We start from the raw sequence: 15452 nt of genomic DNA on the forward strand, positions 1-15452 counted from the left end.
TTACCTGCACTCATCTTCAGACCTCATTACACATCCTTCAACAAATGTTCATACAGTGAAAAATGCATAACAACCGAGCTGCCAGAAAGGGCTAATAGAACGTATTTTAAATACACACACTAGTGCTTTTCAAATTTAGTTAATGTAGAGAGAAGTCACATAAATACGGAATATATGGTCTGTATCTCTACAAAACTGTTTCCAACAAATATAAAAAATGCATTTTGTTTCTTGTTGTGTTTTTGTTGTTTGTTTTTTTTTTTTAATTTAGAAAAGCTGAATGGTACGAAAAATCTAATATTGTTGTAAAGACACAAGCAGACATCACTCCTTCCCTTTATTTCCATTCATGTCCTCACTGCCATATGACTTCATTTGAAAATCTCTGATGTTGCTTCACTGTAACAGCAGCCCCTTTCTGTTTATGGGGTTTTACCTTCTATGCCACATGTCTGATAAAGAGTGGCTGAGGGAATGATGAATGTTAATTAAGGATTAAATCCTTCCCCAGTGACAAGTGAGTGTCAGAGGGGGGTATTATTCTTGTGTGCAAAGTATTATCTCAGTCTTCACACCATTAAACCAAAGAGAAAGGGTAAGTAATCCTCTAAGAAGAGAGTATGAGAGCAAGAGGTGGGTTACAGTTCTCACCCTCTGCCTTTGCTATATCATACTCAACACAGGCTGTGATTATATTCAATGTGGTTTTTTTTTAATTGATTAGTAATCATGTATGCACTGCACTTCAGCATTTTGCTGTAAGATCTGTATTTGAGGAACTCACAGCTGAAAGAACCCTAAATATAGTGTTATTTTCCCTACAGCAGTAAGGGCTTGACATAGGAAAATTTCAAACACTTTTCCCCTCTCTCTGGATAAGTAACCCATGAGCTGGCATGATGCAGAAGTGTCGTGTTGTGTGCAGAAAATAATAAACCTTATGGAGAGTATGAGGCAGCTCTGACGTGTGTGCAGTGTTACATCTACCGTGTCATCCTTTTAGCAGTTTCACTGACATCACTGCTGAAGTGAAGATTAGGGTTGCAGTCTTCTACCCACAGCCTAATTCTCTTCTTTACTCCACTATAAAGTTCACAGCTTTTTCTGAATTGCTTCTTTGCCTTTTTTTTTTTTAAACAGAATTGAAGAGAATGTTCCACAAAATGGGCAGTCTGGCTGCTCAAAGGTACATTTTGCTGAAACACAGAATATCTTACCTTTGGAAAAGGAAGAATTACTTGTGACTCAGTGAGGCAAAGCAGCAGACACTGCCTTTAACTGAGTGTGCTCATTGTGCCTATATTCCTACTGAGATGTGTCTGCCTTGTTGGGTTTTCAAAGAGTGCACCTAAACAGCTTTCTGACCAGAAACAACTCAATGTTAAGTTTTTTATTTTTGCAGCATTCCAAAGGTATTGCCAACGCTTTCATTAACTTCGATAGCCAAGTCCTCACTTCACTTTTTCAAATATAACTATGATGACATGTTAAAAAAAAGAAGAAAAATTACTAGCAGTATAAAACGGTGCTTATGCTGCTACTCTACATGATCCAAAAGGAACATGGGATTCTCAGTGAAAACAGTGAGTTTCTGGAGCATTAAATACTGCTATATGATCATTCATTGATCACTGCCATCATTGCTTTGGCACCTCAAAATAATCATGATGCCAGTTCTTTAAAACAATATAATTGCAAATTATCAGTCAATGTTCACAGAGAAAATCCTTTGCAATTCTCTGTATCTATCACTGTTGCCTGAGACAGGGACATTGCATACCTTGATTAGAAGAGCTGAGAGTTCAGATGATGGCATATGCTAAAGAAACAAGAACCCTTAAGAGAGTGGCCAGCTAGTAAGTACACATCTATTTTACATTCAGAGCTACTCTCTTGCCATCAAAATTTTGGCCTGGTTCCTCGTTTTTTAAACACCTCATTCACATGCTAAAATTTGCAGTAAATGTTTTTGTGTGCAAAATTATGCCAGACTATGTAAGAGGCATCAAAGGCATCTGTACCTCAGAGACAGTTTTCATTAACCAAGAAAACAAATAAACAGAATGCGTCTGCACGTAATATGTAGTGATACAGCCTGAATTTTAAATTATTTGGGACTGTTCTTATAACTGATATTCATGATGTGACAGTTTCTAGATCCATAATCACACAGCAACCTCTACCATGGTAAATATGTGATTAGATCTATGGAATTCAAATTATAATGGTGATATTGGGATGAAATTCATCCTTGCCCTATAGTTACACCTGGCCCAGGACTCCCTAGTGAGGTGTGCTGATGGTCTGAACCACTATCTAGCTTCCTAGCAAGGAAGCTGATCAATAGTTACAGGATTTACTGGGAACTGTGGACAGTTTGGGAGATATCCCCATGTAGCTCATGCTGTGCACATGCCAATTAAGGTACACTATTTGTATATGTAAGATATGTTCAGCAATTCCCTGAGAAGAGAACCTGCCAGTCTCAGGCATCTCCCCAGGCAGCTCCTGCTGCTGAAATGACCAAACTGCACATAGATCATTTAAATCACCAGTAGAGACTGTTCTCGCATGTGCAGAAATGATCGTGCAAGACAGGTTTCTGTGCACAGCTAAAACAGAGGATGTTTTGTGTTTTTTACCTACCATAAGATAATCAGAGACAATTGATGATGCATATGCTGTTGTAGTCCCCCAGGACCACAGCCCAGATGACAAGACTCCAGCAACACAACAGCTCAGGGAGTCTTGTCTGATACAAGATGCTACTGAAAGGATGGTTGCAACAGAGACTCCCATTGTCACCCAGGCAGTGACTGGCTGTTCTCTCAGAGATATGATTCCCCATGTGATTTTTATTGAGGGTGGGTGAGTTTTTTAACATACACTCTTCCTGTGCCTATGCAGCAAGTATAAGGCAAACAATTAAAATTACTCAATACTTCATTTTGGTACTCTTGATAAGAAAGAGAGGGAGAGGAAAAACACAGAGGAAGGGAAGAAACAAAGAAACAAAAGGAAGAGAAAGAAACCAGCCAGCCTAACAACCAACCATGGCATATAGATGAATGTCCAATAATCTTGTAGTGAGGTTGCTATGGTGGTATGAGTATATATTGTTTCCTCTACCAATATTTTAGGTACCTTTTGCTGCATAATAGATTTCTAAGTCTGCCTCTGGTTAATAAACAAAGATACTTGCTATTAGTTTGCAGATAATGTTAAATCAAAAGTCAATTTTTTACAAAGTGAAATAAAACATGTTTGGTTCTGGAAAGGTCATTTGGAAAGCTGAAGGCTAATTAGAAAGCACTGCACAGTTAAAGAGAATTTCTGGTACTTTAATCTTCAGACACTGAGAGAAGGGGGAGGAAAGGAGGTACAAAATCAAGAGCGAAAAGTACAGTTTCTTCTAGTTCAGATACTCCTTGTTGGTACCCTATGCCAGCTTTGGCTCTTTTCTGTGCAATCTGCATTTAAGCCTTTTCATATTTGTAGAAAAATCTGTATGTGCATCATACAGATGTATGACTGAAGGTATGCAAGGGTGCTCTGGACTAAAAACCAAAAGTATGTTTGCAGCTTGTAGACAAATAGCCAAGCTTGTTTACTTCAATTAGAATTTAGGTAGAACATAACATAGCTACAGCAGTGAGCAATCTCAGTGTGGGTTATGCAACCTTAGAAGGATTCTGAGTAAATACTTGATCCTATGTGATGGCATGTTGTGCAGGGCATTAGTAAATGGGAAGTCAATATCTACACCTTGGTTTTCCAGACATTGCTTACAAGGCATTTACCCTGATGCACACCATGTTGCCATGGTTGCCAGCAAAGAGCTGGTGGAGAATTTGGAACAGGCATTTCACATTGCGTAAAGGTAAATAACTTTACATAGAAGAGCAGGCCTTCAGTAAAATAAATCATGAGCTATACACAGTTGTGTGGTTGCTTTTCCACTTGATTTTGAGTAAAAGACCAGCTTGGATCACAGTATTACTCACTGCCCTGCAGGGCAAGGATCTACACTGGGATGCCAAGAAGCTCCTCTGAACTGCAAGGGCCCTGGAGCAGTGGAGGCTGACATGACACAGCAGTGGACCCAGTGGCTGCTCTTAGGCTGTGATGGACGGGCAGAGGGGTCTCTCTGTATCTTGCAATCATCAGTGGGTATGAGGCTGACTAGCAAGAAAATACCCCCTAATATACAGAGAACATTCGTTTAACACCCTAAATATGAGGCAGATACTGGAGATGGAAGATTTTACTGCCAGAAAACCTGTGAAATCAGTATTTAGCAATTCAAGTGAGTTTATGCCACTTTCTCCTTAATGCTCTAGGGAATAACAGAGCTGGCAGTTGGTAATTACTTCTGGGAGGAACAGTTTGAAACAAACTCTTAGAATTTTTTAAGTGAGTTAAAAGAAAGCCTGACAACTTCAGGACAAAGCATGCACCTCTGAAAGACAAACAGCATATTAAAAAACCTCTGAATTCCTTATCAGTATTAGATGTGAGAAAGAGTGAAACTCTAAAAGCTCACGCAGACAGACCTTACCTGTGCTAGACCTTGGAACTGGCAGCCTTTTCCAGTGTCGTATGTGAAAACAACACACTGTGTCCCTGCTCAGAGTTTGGGAGGTGAATGAATATAACCTTTGCCACTTTCATCTGTTTGCAAGAAGACTCAGACTTACATGAACATTTGTTTTAGCATTAGGGATATGAGAATAAATCTGAAGTCCTGTGATAAATGTCTCCATGTGAAGACAGCACAGAAAAAAACAGATCTGATTATTCTTCTACCCCCCCTCTGTAGAGAAGTTCCAGTACAGAAAGAATAAAATTCTCGATTCTATGCATATTGAACACCTACACAAGCCTGTTTTACAGAAACTTCTCATACAGAGAATATCAAGTTATGTAAAAAGCAACAGCAATACAGACTGCTCAGATGTATAACACAACAGATTTTCCCTCTGTTTTTCATGTCTGTATAGCTTATGTGTCTTGAACAGATGTTGTGACCTTTTTTCCGCACTGCTGCTTTCTGTTATAACCAGCCAGCAAGATCTGAAATGACCACTGTATTCCCTGCTGATATTACACAGGAGCTATTTTTAATACTGGAAATCTTTTGCATGATTCATGCTAATCAAATCAATTATTATGTGTCGTAGAGGGTTGTTGCTTTTTACCTGAAACTGTGTGATCCTTTGGGTCTCTCAGCAGTTTGAGCCTTGCATGAGGGAAAATGTACTGCAGGGGTTTCCCATTTATCTGAGGAACACAAATGTGCATGTCATAAAAAGATAAACCAACATCAATTGTATCAATATTTTTAGACAGTTGAAACAGAAACAAGCAAACAAACTTATTTCATCCAAGTAAATATTACAACTTCACAATTCAAAACACTCCCCCAAGTTTAAAGACGCTTGTCAGACTGCAAAATCCTTCTGCAGGTTAATGAATGTTAGCTTCATTTTGAATATGGCTTTAGTTCTGATTTTTACTTCCTAATAACTAGAAGGTTGACACTGTCTTCTGTAGCTCATCTTAACATTAATCCTTTGCTCAAGCAATGTTCAAGAGATGAAATTAAACATAACTTCTGTAATCATTATAAAATCCTATTCATACAAACCTAAACAAAATGGTAGTTGAATGTGTACACAGCCACAAGTCACTGCTTTAGTTCCAGCAAACCCACATATTCCAATGTACCTCGTGTTACCAAATTTCAAAAGCTTTTTGAAAGACCCAACCTAAAACTTTCAGGATTACATTTTATATGAAAATTTTCAACATTTACTTGGGCTGGTACTGGAAAGTGTGAAAGCTGAAAGCAATGCAACTCCACAATAGGCACTGAAGGGCCACGTTTCCAACTGGGATGATCCCAACTGCCCTGAGTCAATGGCACAAGAAGGACCATGTCAGGGAGCCAGATTCAAGGAGCCAGTGGGACAGTATTAATCAGCATGGTTATGCAGCTGAGTGTATCAGCATTCTGTTCCAAGAGTTTATTACTATTATTTATATTTAAGTAGCACTTAAAGAGATTAAGCTCCTCCTGAACTAAGCACTTCAAACCCAGCTTTTGCCCTAGAGTGTTTATGATGTTAGTGGATAGCACACAGAAGTGATGGGAGGGGAAGAAAAGAAGTCAAGTGACTCATTTATCTTAATCCTACAGTGAGCAGAAGAGTTTATACATCTATTGTGGTAATTCATCTTCTTATTCAATGGATGACATTGTATCTAGAAGGCTGAAATCCTCCCGTAACACACTGAGAGCAGTATGGACTGTAATTAGTCTTAGACATTAAAGAGATCATGCATTTGATAGAGGATGTGTACTCCAGAATAAATCAGAACACGAGACAAGACAGACTTCAGGATTTACCACTGAATTTTGCCAGAACATTGGGTCTAATATTGCCAGAAGTGTACGAAGTGCCATGAGACTTCCATGCTTATTAATGCATAGGGACACTGTCATGTTTCTAATGATATTGTCAGAAACTCAGCGAGTGTAATTTAACAGCAAAAATAATGTATTTATCACTTGTAGCTTACACACAATTGTAAAATATCTGGAAGAATGCATCTAATTTTATTTTTAATTAAATAAAAAGAAATACAAAATAATGTAACAAGAGAAGCACATGAACACATTTGAACAGATCCTTAGCTCAGATCTATTTTGCTGCGAGCAGTTCAATTTAACTGAAGAACACTGCAGGTCATATACTTCACATCGTTTTTAATTGCTGTATCTTATCTGCCTTTAGCAAGATTTGGTTTTGGCATAAATAATAATCCAAGAATATTCAATGCTATATTGTGCATGATTGCTGACAAATATTTCAGAAAATATAGACTGTCTCCTTCTTTAGTCTATCACTTCCTCATTACATTCACTTCCATAATTTTATGGTAAGTTTAAATCTTGGTCATTAGGATAGGTATGAATAAAAGCATTAAAGTTTATTAGTATTCAGGGTATCATTTTATTTTTTATTGTTAGTGGGAATCAGTACTTAAACTGAACATTTCATTAGGCGTTTACCTTCAGAAAGTTATGTGGCAGAATAAATGGAAAAAAACATGGCTGCTGTAAACAGATAATGCAAAGAATAGTTACTTTTTTTTTTTCTGGATAATTTAGTAGTATATTTGAAAACCTTTAGAACACAAAATACTTTGTGCTTCCAATTGTTCACATCTAACTTTCACTAAAGCTGATTTCTCTTCTGGATATATGCCAGGAGGCCCTTCTATCTGACTATTCAGCTTGTTACTCAGTAGGCCCTTGGCGGTTTCATCCCAGTGAGTTAAACGAGTCTAAATTTTTTCCTCCAGGAATTTAAGCTCTGGTCATGTGTTTCATGTTATGAGTTGGATCAAAGCCTCTCCAAAAGTTGGAATGAATGGCAAATAAATGTGCTGAGGTTTTCTAACACTGTTACAGAAAAACAGTTTAAACTTGCACTTTAGTTTCCCTTCATTGTCTTTACATATTTTGTCTGAAAAGGAAACATTATGGAAGACTCATGTAAGGAAACTTTATTAGGTAAGGAGGACAATTAAGAAGAATAAATTTCTTTAGTCCTGTATTTAAGAGATAAAATGCATAAAGTGCATTTTAGTATTCTGGGCAAAGACCACAGTACCAGCTATAATATGTTAAATGGTCTTTGGACCATTCTGGTTTTAAAGGGTGTTGCTCCTCTTCCACCAACATATTATACAGGGCCTGATAAGGTAAGTCTCAGCAGCTGCTCCTGGTTGTAGTCCTTTAGGAAATACAGTCTCCGAGGGAAAATTTACCTGAGTTAGGTATCCAGGAACAAGATGTCAAGATGATGAGTTACACATTACTTATTTAATTTCTGAGTATCATAGGTACTTGTATGAGAGTACAAGACCTGTGGAAGAGGGTATCAAGAATTTCCATAACTACGTTAATTCTGCCCCTTTGAATCACTACATCATGTCCTCTGCAGAGCACGAATGTCAAGTTCGCTAGGAATCCTAAAGGTAGAAAGTTATCTTTCCCGATAGATCCCTGATGATTCAGACATTTTGCAAAAGAAGCATTAAAGAAAAGCTTAACAAATACAATGTTCCTGCTCATTAATCAGTTGCAGAGCAGCCTTTGCTTCTGCAATTCAGTCAGTACATTGACTCTTGACTTTTGATTTCGAAGTCATTCTGGCATGCAGTGAGAACAACATTTCTGAGTGACCAAATATGAGAAACGGCCTGCTAAATTCTGTCTTGAATTACAGTGAGGGGGCATCTAATCTTATTAGAGTAGGTATTTTATCATTTACACTAAATTTGGAAATGTCCCATTTCTCATCATATTTCTACAGAATCTAAATCAGAAAATGCCTTCTCCCTCCAAGCTCAAAGAGAGAAACTAGTATACTACAAACAGGAATGAAATTCCCTTGGTAGCTGGAAAGCAGTCAAAACTAAGCAGGATGGATTTAAAGAATGTGGAACAAAAGTTTGCAGGTAGCCTTCTGGCTCTCTATCATAAACCGTGTTTTCTCACTTTAACTCCACTGCTCACCTCATGACCCATTTTTTATAATCTTTAATATAGAAATTCCCCTAGAAAGGCACAGATTAAGTTTCAAGGGAATGGTACAGACCCATGAACCAAGAAGAGCATTTATTTTTTGAAGGCCTTTAGAAACGGGGATTAACATTCAAAAGGTTGCATCTTTAGAGTTATTGCCTTCTTTTTTGTTATTCGGAAACTGTTGCCAAAGTGAACTGTTGACAATACACTGGTATTATGATGAGTCTGGTTTTTATTATTCATTAAAATGTCCCACTTACGATCACTGGAAGTTCTGAATTTAAAACCCCTTACAGTGAAGCTACTTATCTCCTGTTAATATACTCTCACTGTCCATCTCCTTGTAATGATGACTTACTCCCCTGGCACTTCCTCCTACTGTTCCTTCCAACCTGTTAGAAACAGTCAGTTTAGTTCAGGATGTAAAATGATTTTCACAGAAAATAATAATAAAAAAAAGCTTTGCTGATTGGAGATTTAAAGAAGTTGCTGGTCAACTGGCAGTGACTAAGCAAACTGTTGATGTCAACAGGGAATCAGTGATAAATTTGTAATAGATTATGTATTGATTAGGTTTAAACCATGTTTATCATCCTTAAGCAAGCAGTTCAGTATCACTATATTGGGAAACAGCTATTAAGATACTAAACTGCGCTGCAATTTAATGTGATTTAAGAATACTGTGTAGCTCCACAGAAGTTGCTATAGAAACAAATATATTTTAATATGGATAATACAGTATGTGCACATAATCGACTAGGTTATATAAAACCTGGAAGTTCAGGCTTGTCACTCCATTGCATTCTTGCCCCAAAAGTACGGGGCTGTGCTCTATTTATTACCTTTAGTTGTACAAGCTCTCTGGGATAAGCAGTTCTGATTTCATGTAGTAAGAATTTTGATATTTCACACATGTAAAACAAAACCTTCTGGAATACAAATATCTTAGTGGTTAGTAAAATACATTTTTTACAAAGGATAAAATACAAATGGCAAATTTACAGTCAATAAATGTGTTTCCATGTTTGGAAACATGGACTGATACATTAGAAGCAGATTAGTACTACTGATGCAAATACTTCCTTTTGTGCCTGGTTTATGCTTAGTATGGGATATTAAAGGAGTAGCAATGGCTTAATTGTTATGCTAACTAGGAAATCATCCTCCTAACTGATTTCAGGAAAGTCTCTTGACAGAGAAAGCTCTGGGATAAGGCGGACCTGTTCAGATAGTCTGGATGTAGAATCCAGCATTATATTATGCTTGGACACCACAGCTCTCTGCAGAACTGAGTTGTGGATACAGGCAGGAGTCACAGGACAGTGAATTCAGTAACTTTTATGTTACAGAAGAGGCAGGGCTGAAAAAGCCTTTAGGGAGAGTTTACTTTACCTCAGCACACTCATTGGCCTGAAAATAATTTTTCTTGAGAGCTTTAACATGAATTGTAAAAAATAGAGATGTTAATACTGATCTACTTGCTTCTATTGCTAAGTGTTTTACTTTCAGAATTTAGTGTGGAGCTAATGAAACTTTCTGAAACAGCCCTGAGCCTTTTTCTCTTGTCTTAAAGTAATTTAATTTGTGGATCCATCTGGTAATAGTTGGGTTTATTTTTTTAAGTTATGTCAAAAAAATATGTTTACTGAAGGTATTTAATGTACACTAGCTCTGACTAACATTTTGACAAAGCAGATGACACACAGTTGGTGAGACCTGGTATTTCTCCCTTCTGCAGACACACTATTTCATACCAGTGGGTGAATGACAGTAGCTAACCTGGATGGAAACAGATGAGGACAGAACTGTTGTAAAGCTTCTCCTTCCACAACAATTTTCTGCTGCAGAGACTTTACACGGTACCACACAGAACTGAATGTATAGATAGTTCTGGTTAGCAGATTTACTGCTTTCAGTTATGTTTCAAAAATCAAAGGACAACCTGCAAAATTAATACTGAATTGTAGACAAATTGTAGGCTCTAATTTTATGATCAAGTAGCGATGACAAATACAGGTTCAACAGCTCTTCAGTTGAATGCAGCTGGAATTTGATTAAACCTGTAGTCCCTACACTTGTACAGCATGATTAAATTGTTGAACTTTCATAAGAGTAAAGGCATGGCTTACTTGACAGCTTATTTGATCTTGATGTTGACTTGGTGGTCGGGAGTGGGACAACTTCTCTGGCAGCCTTCTGTCAAGGGGATGTCCATTCTCCAAACGAGACTCCCTGGGCTTGTCAAACCAATCTGTTTCTTCACGACGGAGATGATAGGCTTTGAAAACCAAGGACAGGTCAAATGTTCTGATCCAGTGGTGGGCATAGGCAATAATGTGCATTGCGCATAGCAAACATGCATAGTGGTCACCGATTGGCCATGCAGCTAAAGCAAAGTTACAGGCGAGACTTGAGACATTGAACTCAGGCATAATTTAGGTGTAAGTGATACGGCAAAGTGAGAAGGTTCTGTTTCTGTCAAAACTATGGTATTAAATACCAGAAGAAACCCACTGCTCAGTGCTATAGCCTTTTCCTTCCTTCTGGCAGCTGATTAACACACTGCAGATTTCACACATCTCTAAAATGTTTGATGAAAGAAATGAGTCAAATTAGTTACTTTGCAGTAGGCTAAGGGAAAAAAAATAAAAATCAAACCAACCAAAAAAAACCACAAAACCCCCAAACCAGCCCTCAAACCCAATCTCTATTAATTTCCAAAATTCTGAACTGAATATTGTTCAAAATATTTTGGAAATACTCTAGAGCTACTTAGCAGAAAATAGAGACTCCTTTATAAAATCAGTATCATCCCAAAAGCAAGAAGATATGAAGAAATCTATACTCTTTATAATTCTAAGCAGAAATATTGCAAGTCTTCTTATTTTGAATTTCATCCCCTGATATTGCAGTATGAACCTTTATGTGTGGAAAGTTAGCCAGAATGTTCTTTTTGCAATGATTCTGTAAAACTAATGTGCTTATACTTGGATCAGATTTAAACCTGTATAAAACCTACTGTGTTAGAGACACTTTTGTGTGTAATACCATTTCACTGAAATCTGTTTTGCAAATACACATACTTATGCCTACTACTGATTGGGTGAATTGACAGGTTTCACTCCATTTAGATCAGAATCAGCTTCTATGTGTTTAATATTTCCACTATACAGTATACAGATTTTTATCTATGTTGTCCATCAGTGACAATCAAAACAATGTGCATTTAATTAGACTGTGATGAAAGTTTTAATTTTATGCTTTAATAAGCAAGATAAATTTGGAATTCAGAGAAAGACAATATTTGTTTCATCAAAACCACCAAAAATTGCAAACCTTAAATAAGGTCAGTTGTTGCTATAGTAACATGAGTGAACACAATTGTTTCATGACACAGAAGAGAATTTAAAATGAAAAACGGTGCTGTGCATAATCTTCTGGTTTTAGTTGTTAAAGGAAACAATCTAGATGGTTTAACAAATAATTAGAAAATGTTTAACAGGAGAAAAATAAAAAGTTTTGGGTTTTCATTATTATTTTATTAGATTTCCCCCCAAAAAGGATCAATATATTTGCATAGTTTTTAAAAAATAATATTTTGCATGTGTTTAAAACAACATTCTGTATTATATTAGGCCTTTGGACAGTTCTTAACCTTGGTTCAGATATTATACAGTCTCTTCCTTCTTTACTGTGCATAAATTCAATGTAATACAAAATGGTTTGAAAATATTACTTAGATAAGCATACATGAATTAAATAGAAATTTTATTAAAGGTCGATGCTTGTCTGGGTAGTTATTAATTGCTCTCAATAAACCATTATGATTTAATATGCAAATCCTTTATGCTTTATACGGTTATGCCAATTGACTAGTGCCTGTGAGTAGCAGGCTGGTTCATAACTCATCCTGACATAACTTCTTGCTGAGGCTTACATGAAGAACCTAATGCATTTTCCTGATCCCAAATACTAATGCTGACTATCACAATCTGTGTCATTAGCTGAGCTGTCATTTCCTTCTGGTTCAGTTAAAATAACTTTTGCTGAATTTCTTCTTTTGAAAAGCTAGCACATATAGAATTCCATGTTGCACTTCAGACCAGCCTTTATCAAACTTATCAAACTGTGATGAATGTGCATATTTTATATGAAATATGGTGTGTTTTTTTTTTTTTTTTATATAAACACACACCACACTCACATATACATGCACACAGAATTGGTTTTGGCTTGATTCACTGGGATTTGTTTTAGCTAGAAACCTGAGAACAGCCAAGATGAATCACTGACTGTCTTGGAGGATACATCCTTTTTTCTGAGGCTAACAATATGCAAACAGATGGTTCCACGTGTAAGAAACTCCTGCTGCAGTCAATAAGGTCCTCTGCTGTTAATCACACACAGTTTAACAAGGTGAGATTGAACTCCAGGCTGTGGAAACCAAGAAACTTGATCAGAGAACTCATAGTGATCATTCTAAATCCCACAGATGAAAAATTACAAGGGGTCAGCTGTGTTGATGTCTTGAGGTCTTCATATCTCAATTTTAAATTTCTAAATTTAGAAGAATTGTTTAAGTAGAATTGACAATTTAGCATATAAAAGAAAAAAAAATCCTTTAGGTGAAAAAGAGTACATTTTATACATTTTACATCTTCTCAGCTAACCAGCAGCGAGTGCTAGCTTCAGCATCCTTGAGAGTTATTATTCAATCCAACATTAATTAATATTTTGTGGAAACTGTGGCAGGTATGGGGTTAGTAAAGCTCTGTTTGGTGGATCAGAGCTTCCATGGTACTAGGAACCCTGAGAAAACACTGTATGTTGCAAAACTCAAAATGCTAGCTCTTTTCAATGGGAAGCTCTGGATGTTGTGCTTCTTCAACACTAAAAATGCTTTTTTAACCTGCTGAAGTCTGGAATCCTTTTGTAGGTACTACTTAGGTGCTGAAGCACGGTTTTAAGATTTGTTGTGCTATGCAAGTGTGCCTAGTGAAAAACAGTAGTTTTGGCCTCAAAGTCCTAAATTTCTATTGTCTTCTGGTATTTATTATGGAAAGTGACTATAAAAACTGAGCAGAAAGTCAAGCATATCTCTCAATTTGAATTGAAGAAAAACAATTAAAATTTAATATCTTGGCTTACATTAGTTTTTAAAGGTCTCTAAAGATGAAAATTCAAGCTTTAGCTCAAGAAGAGGTTTCCTAAGGTAGCGCTTAAGATTGATTTCTTTTAATAAAATCTCATCAACACCATGCAAGAGTTTTCCACTGTCAGGACACTAAGAGCAAAGTACTGTACAGAGAAAAGAAGGTCATATCCTTCTGAAGAACTGGAATTGTTTCTTTGGAAGATGTTTTTATCTTACATCCAAATTATATGAATGTTTCTCAATTCAAGTTACTTGCTATTATACAGCATATTTGAAAATAATGTTATGAAGTGTGTTGATTTCCCAAGACTTTACACAAAATGGAGCAAAAATAAGATACTTCTAAAGAAACAAAAGCTTGACAGGAAGTAGAGAAATATTGTAAAAGTGGAAACCCTGGTATTCAGGGTATTCATTCTAATAATGAACATGTGAATTCAATTATAGTACTTCTAAGAGACTGCAACTAATCAGAGACTAATTTAAAACTAAAACATGTTCAACCTAAAATGTAACATGGATTCCTTGTACAAATATGCAATAAATATAATGCACTCTACACAAATAGAATTTGCTATGCCCTGTTTATCTGTGGCAGAATAGCACCAAATAGTTTTTTTTGTTGTTGTTTTTTTGTTTTTTTTTTTGTGTGTACAGTTTGGTTTTCCTTAAGTTTTCAGGAGGAAAAGTCCTGTGTCTCACAATGTGACCTAGGACGACAACTACTGTTGAGACAAGGTAACACCTACTTATTTAAGAAGGATATGAATTGTGGCTTATGGGGTTCCTCTCAACTGCCTTCAGATTTAATTATAGGACTGTGTGTGCTAAGAATTTAAGAACAGTAAAAACACTTAAGCTTCTGATAAAAAGCTGATGATCCTGAATCTTCCCTGAAACACAGACTTCATGACGGGGTTGTAAATATCTAAGAAATAAGAAAAGAAACTTACAGAACAAAACTCTTCAATATATTGTAGTATCAAGGAAGGCAAATATATTCAGTTTTGTAATGTTTATGAAAAATTCAGCATATGTAAAAAAGCCATAATGCAATAATGAACATGGAGGTTAATATAAACCTGAAAAATAAACCATTCTACTTCATAATCATGCAAATGTGTCTTTTGAGACAATCACTGCCATTTACAGACAATATGGCGCATGCAAAGTTGCTTTTATTGTGCAGTAATACATATAAGAAAAAGTTAAGGGAGCGCATACAATTTTGAACATCTTAATTTCATTTTCTTTCAAACTGTCTTTATGATTTTTAAACAATCTAGAATATATTAAATCTGAACTGACTCAAACAAAACTGACACATATTTTGCAGCTATTTAGTACTCAACATCAGCTTTAACATTCTGCTATACTTACTCAGAAGAAACATTTTTAATTGCATTTATAATACATCAGAAAGATCCCTTTCATAAACCTAAGTGAGATAAACTCTTGTGCTTATTTGGCAGACATTTGCATGGGGTGCATATAAAACCAGCTGTGCTGCATAATCCATCATTAGAAGTAAAGTAGTTTATACAAGTTTATTGAAGGATGAGATTGTCTTGCACCATCCAAAGAACAAGTTATCTTACATCATCACAATTCGGAATGCACAGAAGTTCACGTGACTGGATGCTTTCAACAAACCATACTTAGAATGTAATTTTGCTATCATGTTAAGCTCTATATGGT

At 36.3% G+C, this 15452-nt stretch overlaps 1 protein-coding gene across 9 annotated transcripts in view; it reads right to left on the bottom strand.

The window, feature by feature from the left end:
* PCLO (piccolo presynaptic cytomatrix protein) overlaps positions 1-15452 on the bottom strand; it is a 356344-nt gene that overhangs the window by 128423 nt on the left and 212469 nt on the right. For all 9 annotated transcript variants that reach the window (XM_057422563.1, XM_057422567.1, XM_057422564.1 and 6 more), the window contains exons 8-9: positions 10729-10877; positions 5199-5280 (exon numbers count right to left, since the gene is read on the bottom strand). In XM_057422563.1, the coding sequence (XP_057278546.1) occupies positions 5199-5280; positions 10729-10877 (231 nt within the window). The remainder of the gene's footprint in view (positions 1-5198; positions 5281-10728; positions 10878-15452) is intronic.

The sequence above is a fragment of the Pezoporus wallicus genome, unplaced genomic scaffold (assembly GCF_028554395.1).
Source record: "Pezoporus wallicus isolate ANWC-B61680 ecotype Strahan unplaced genomic scaffold, APGP_CSIRO_Pwel_v1 contig_3058, whole genome shotgun sequence".
Classification (NCBI taxonomy): domain Eukaryota; kingdom Metazoa; phylum Chordata; class Aves; order Psittaciformes; family Psittacidae; genus Pezoporus; species Pezoporus wallicus.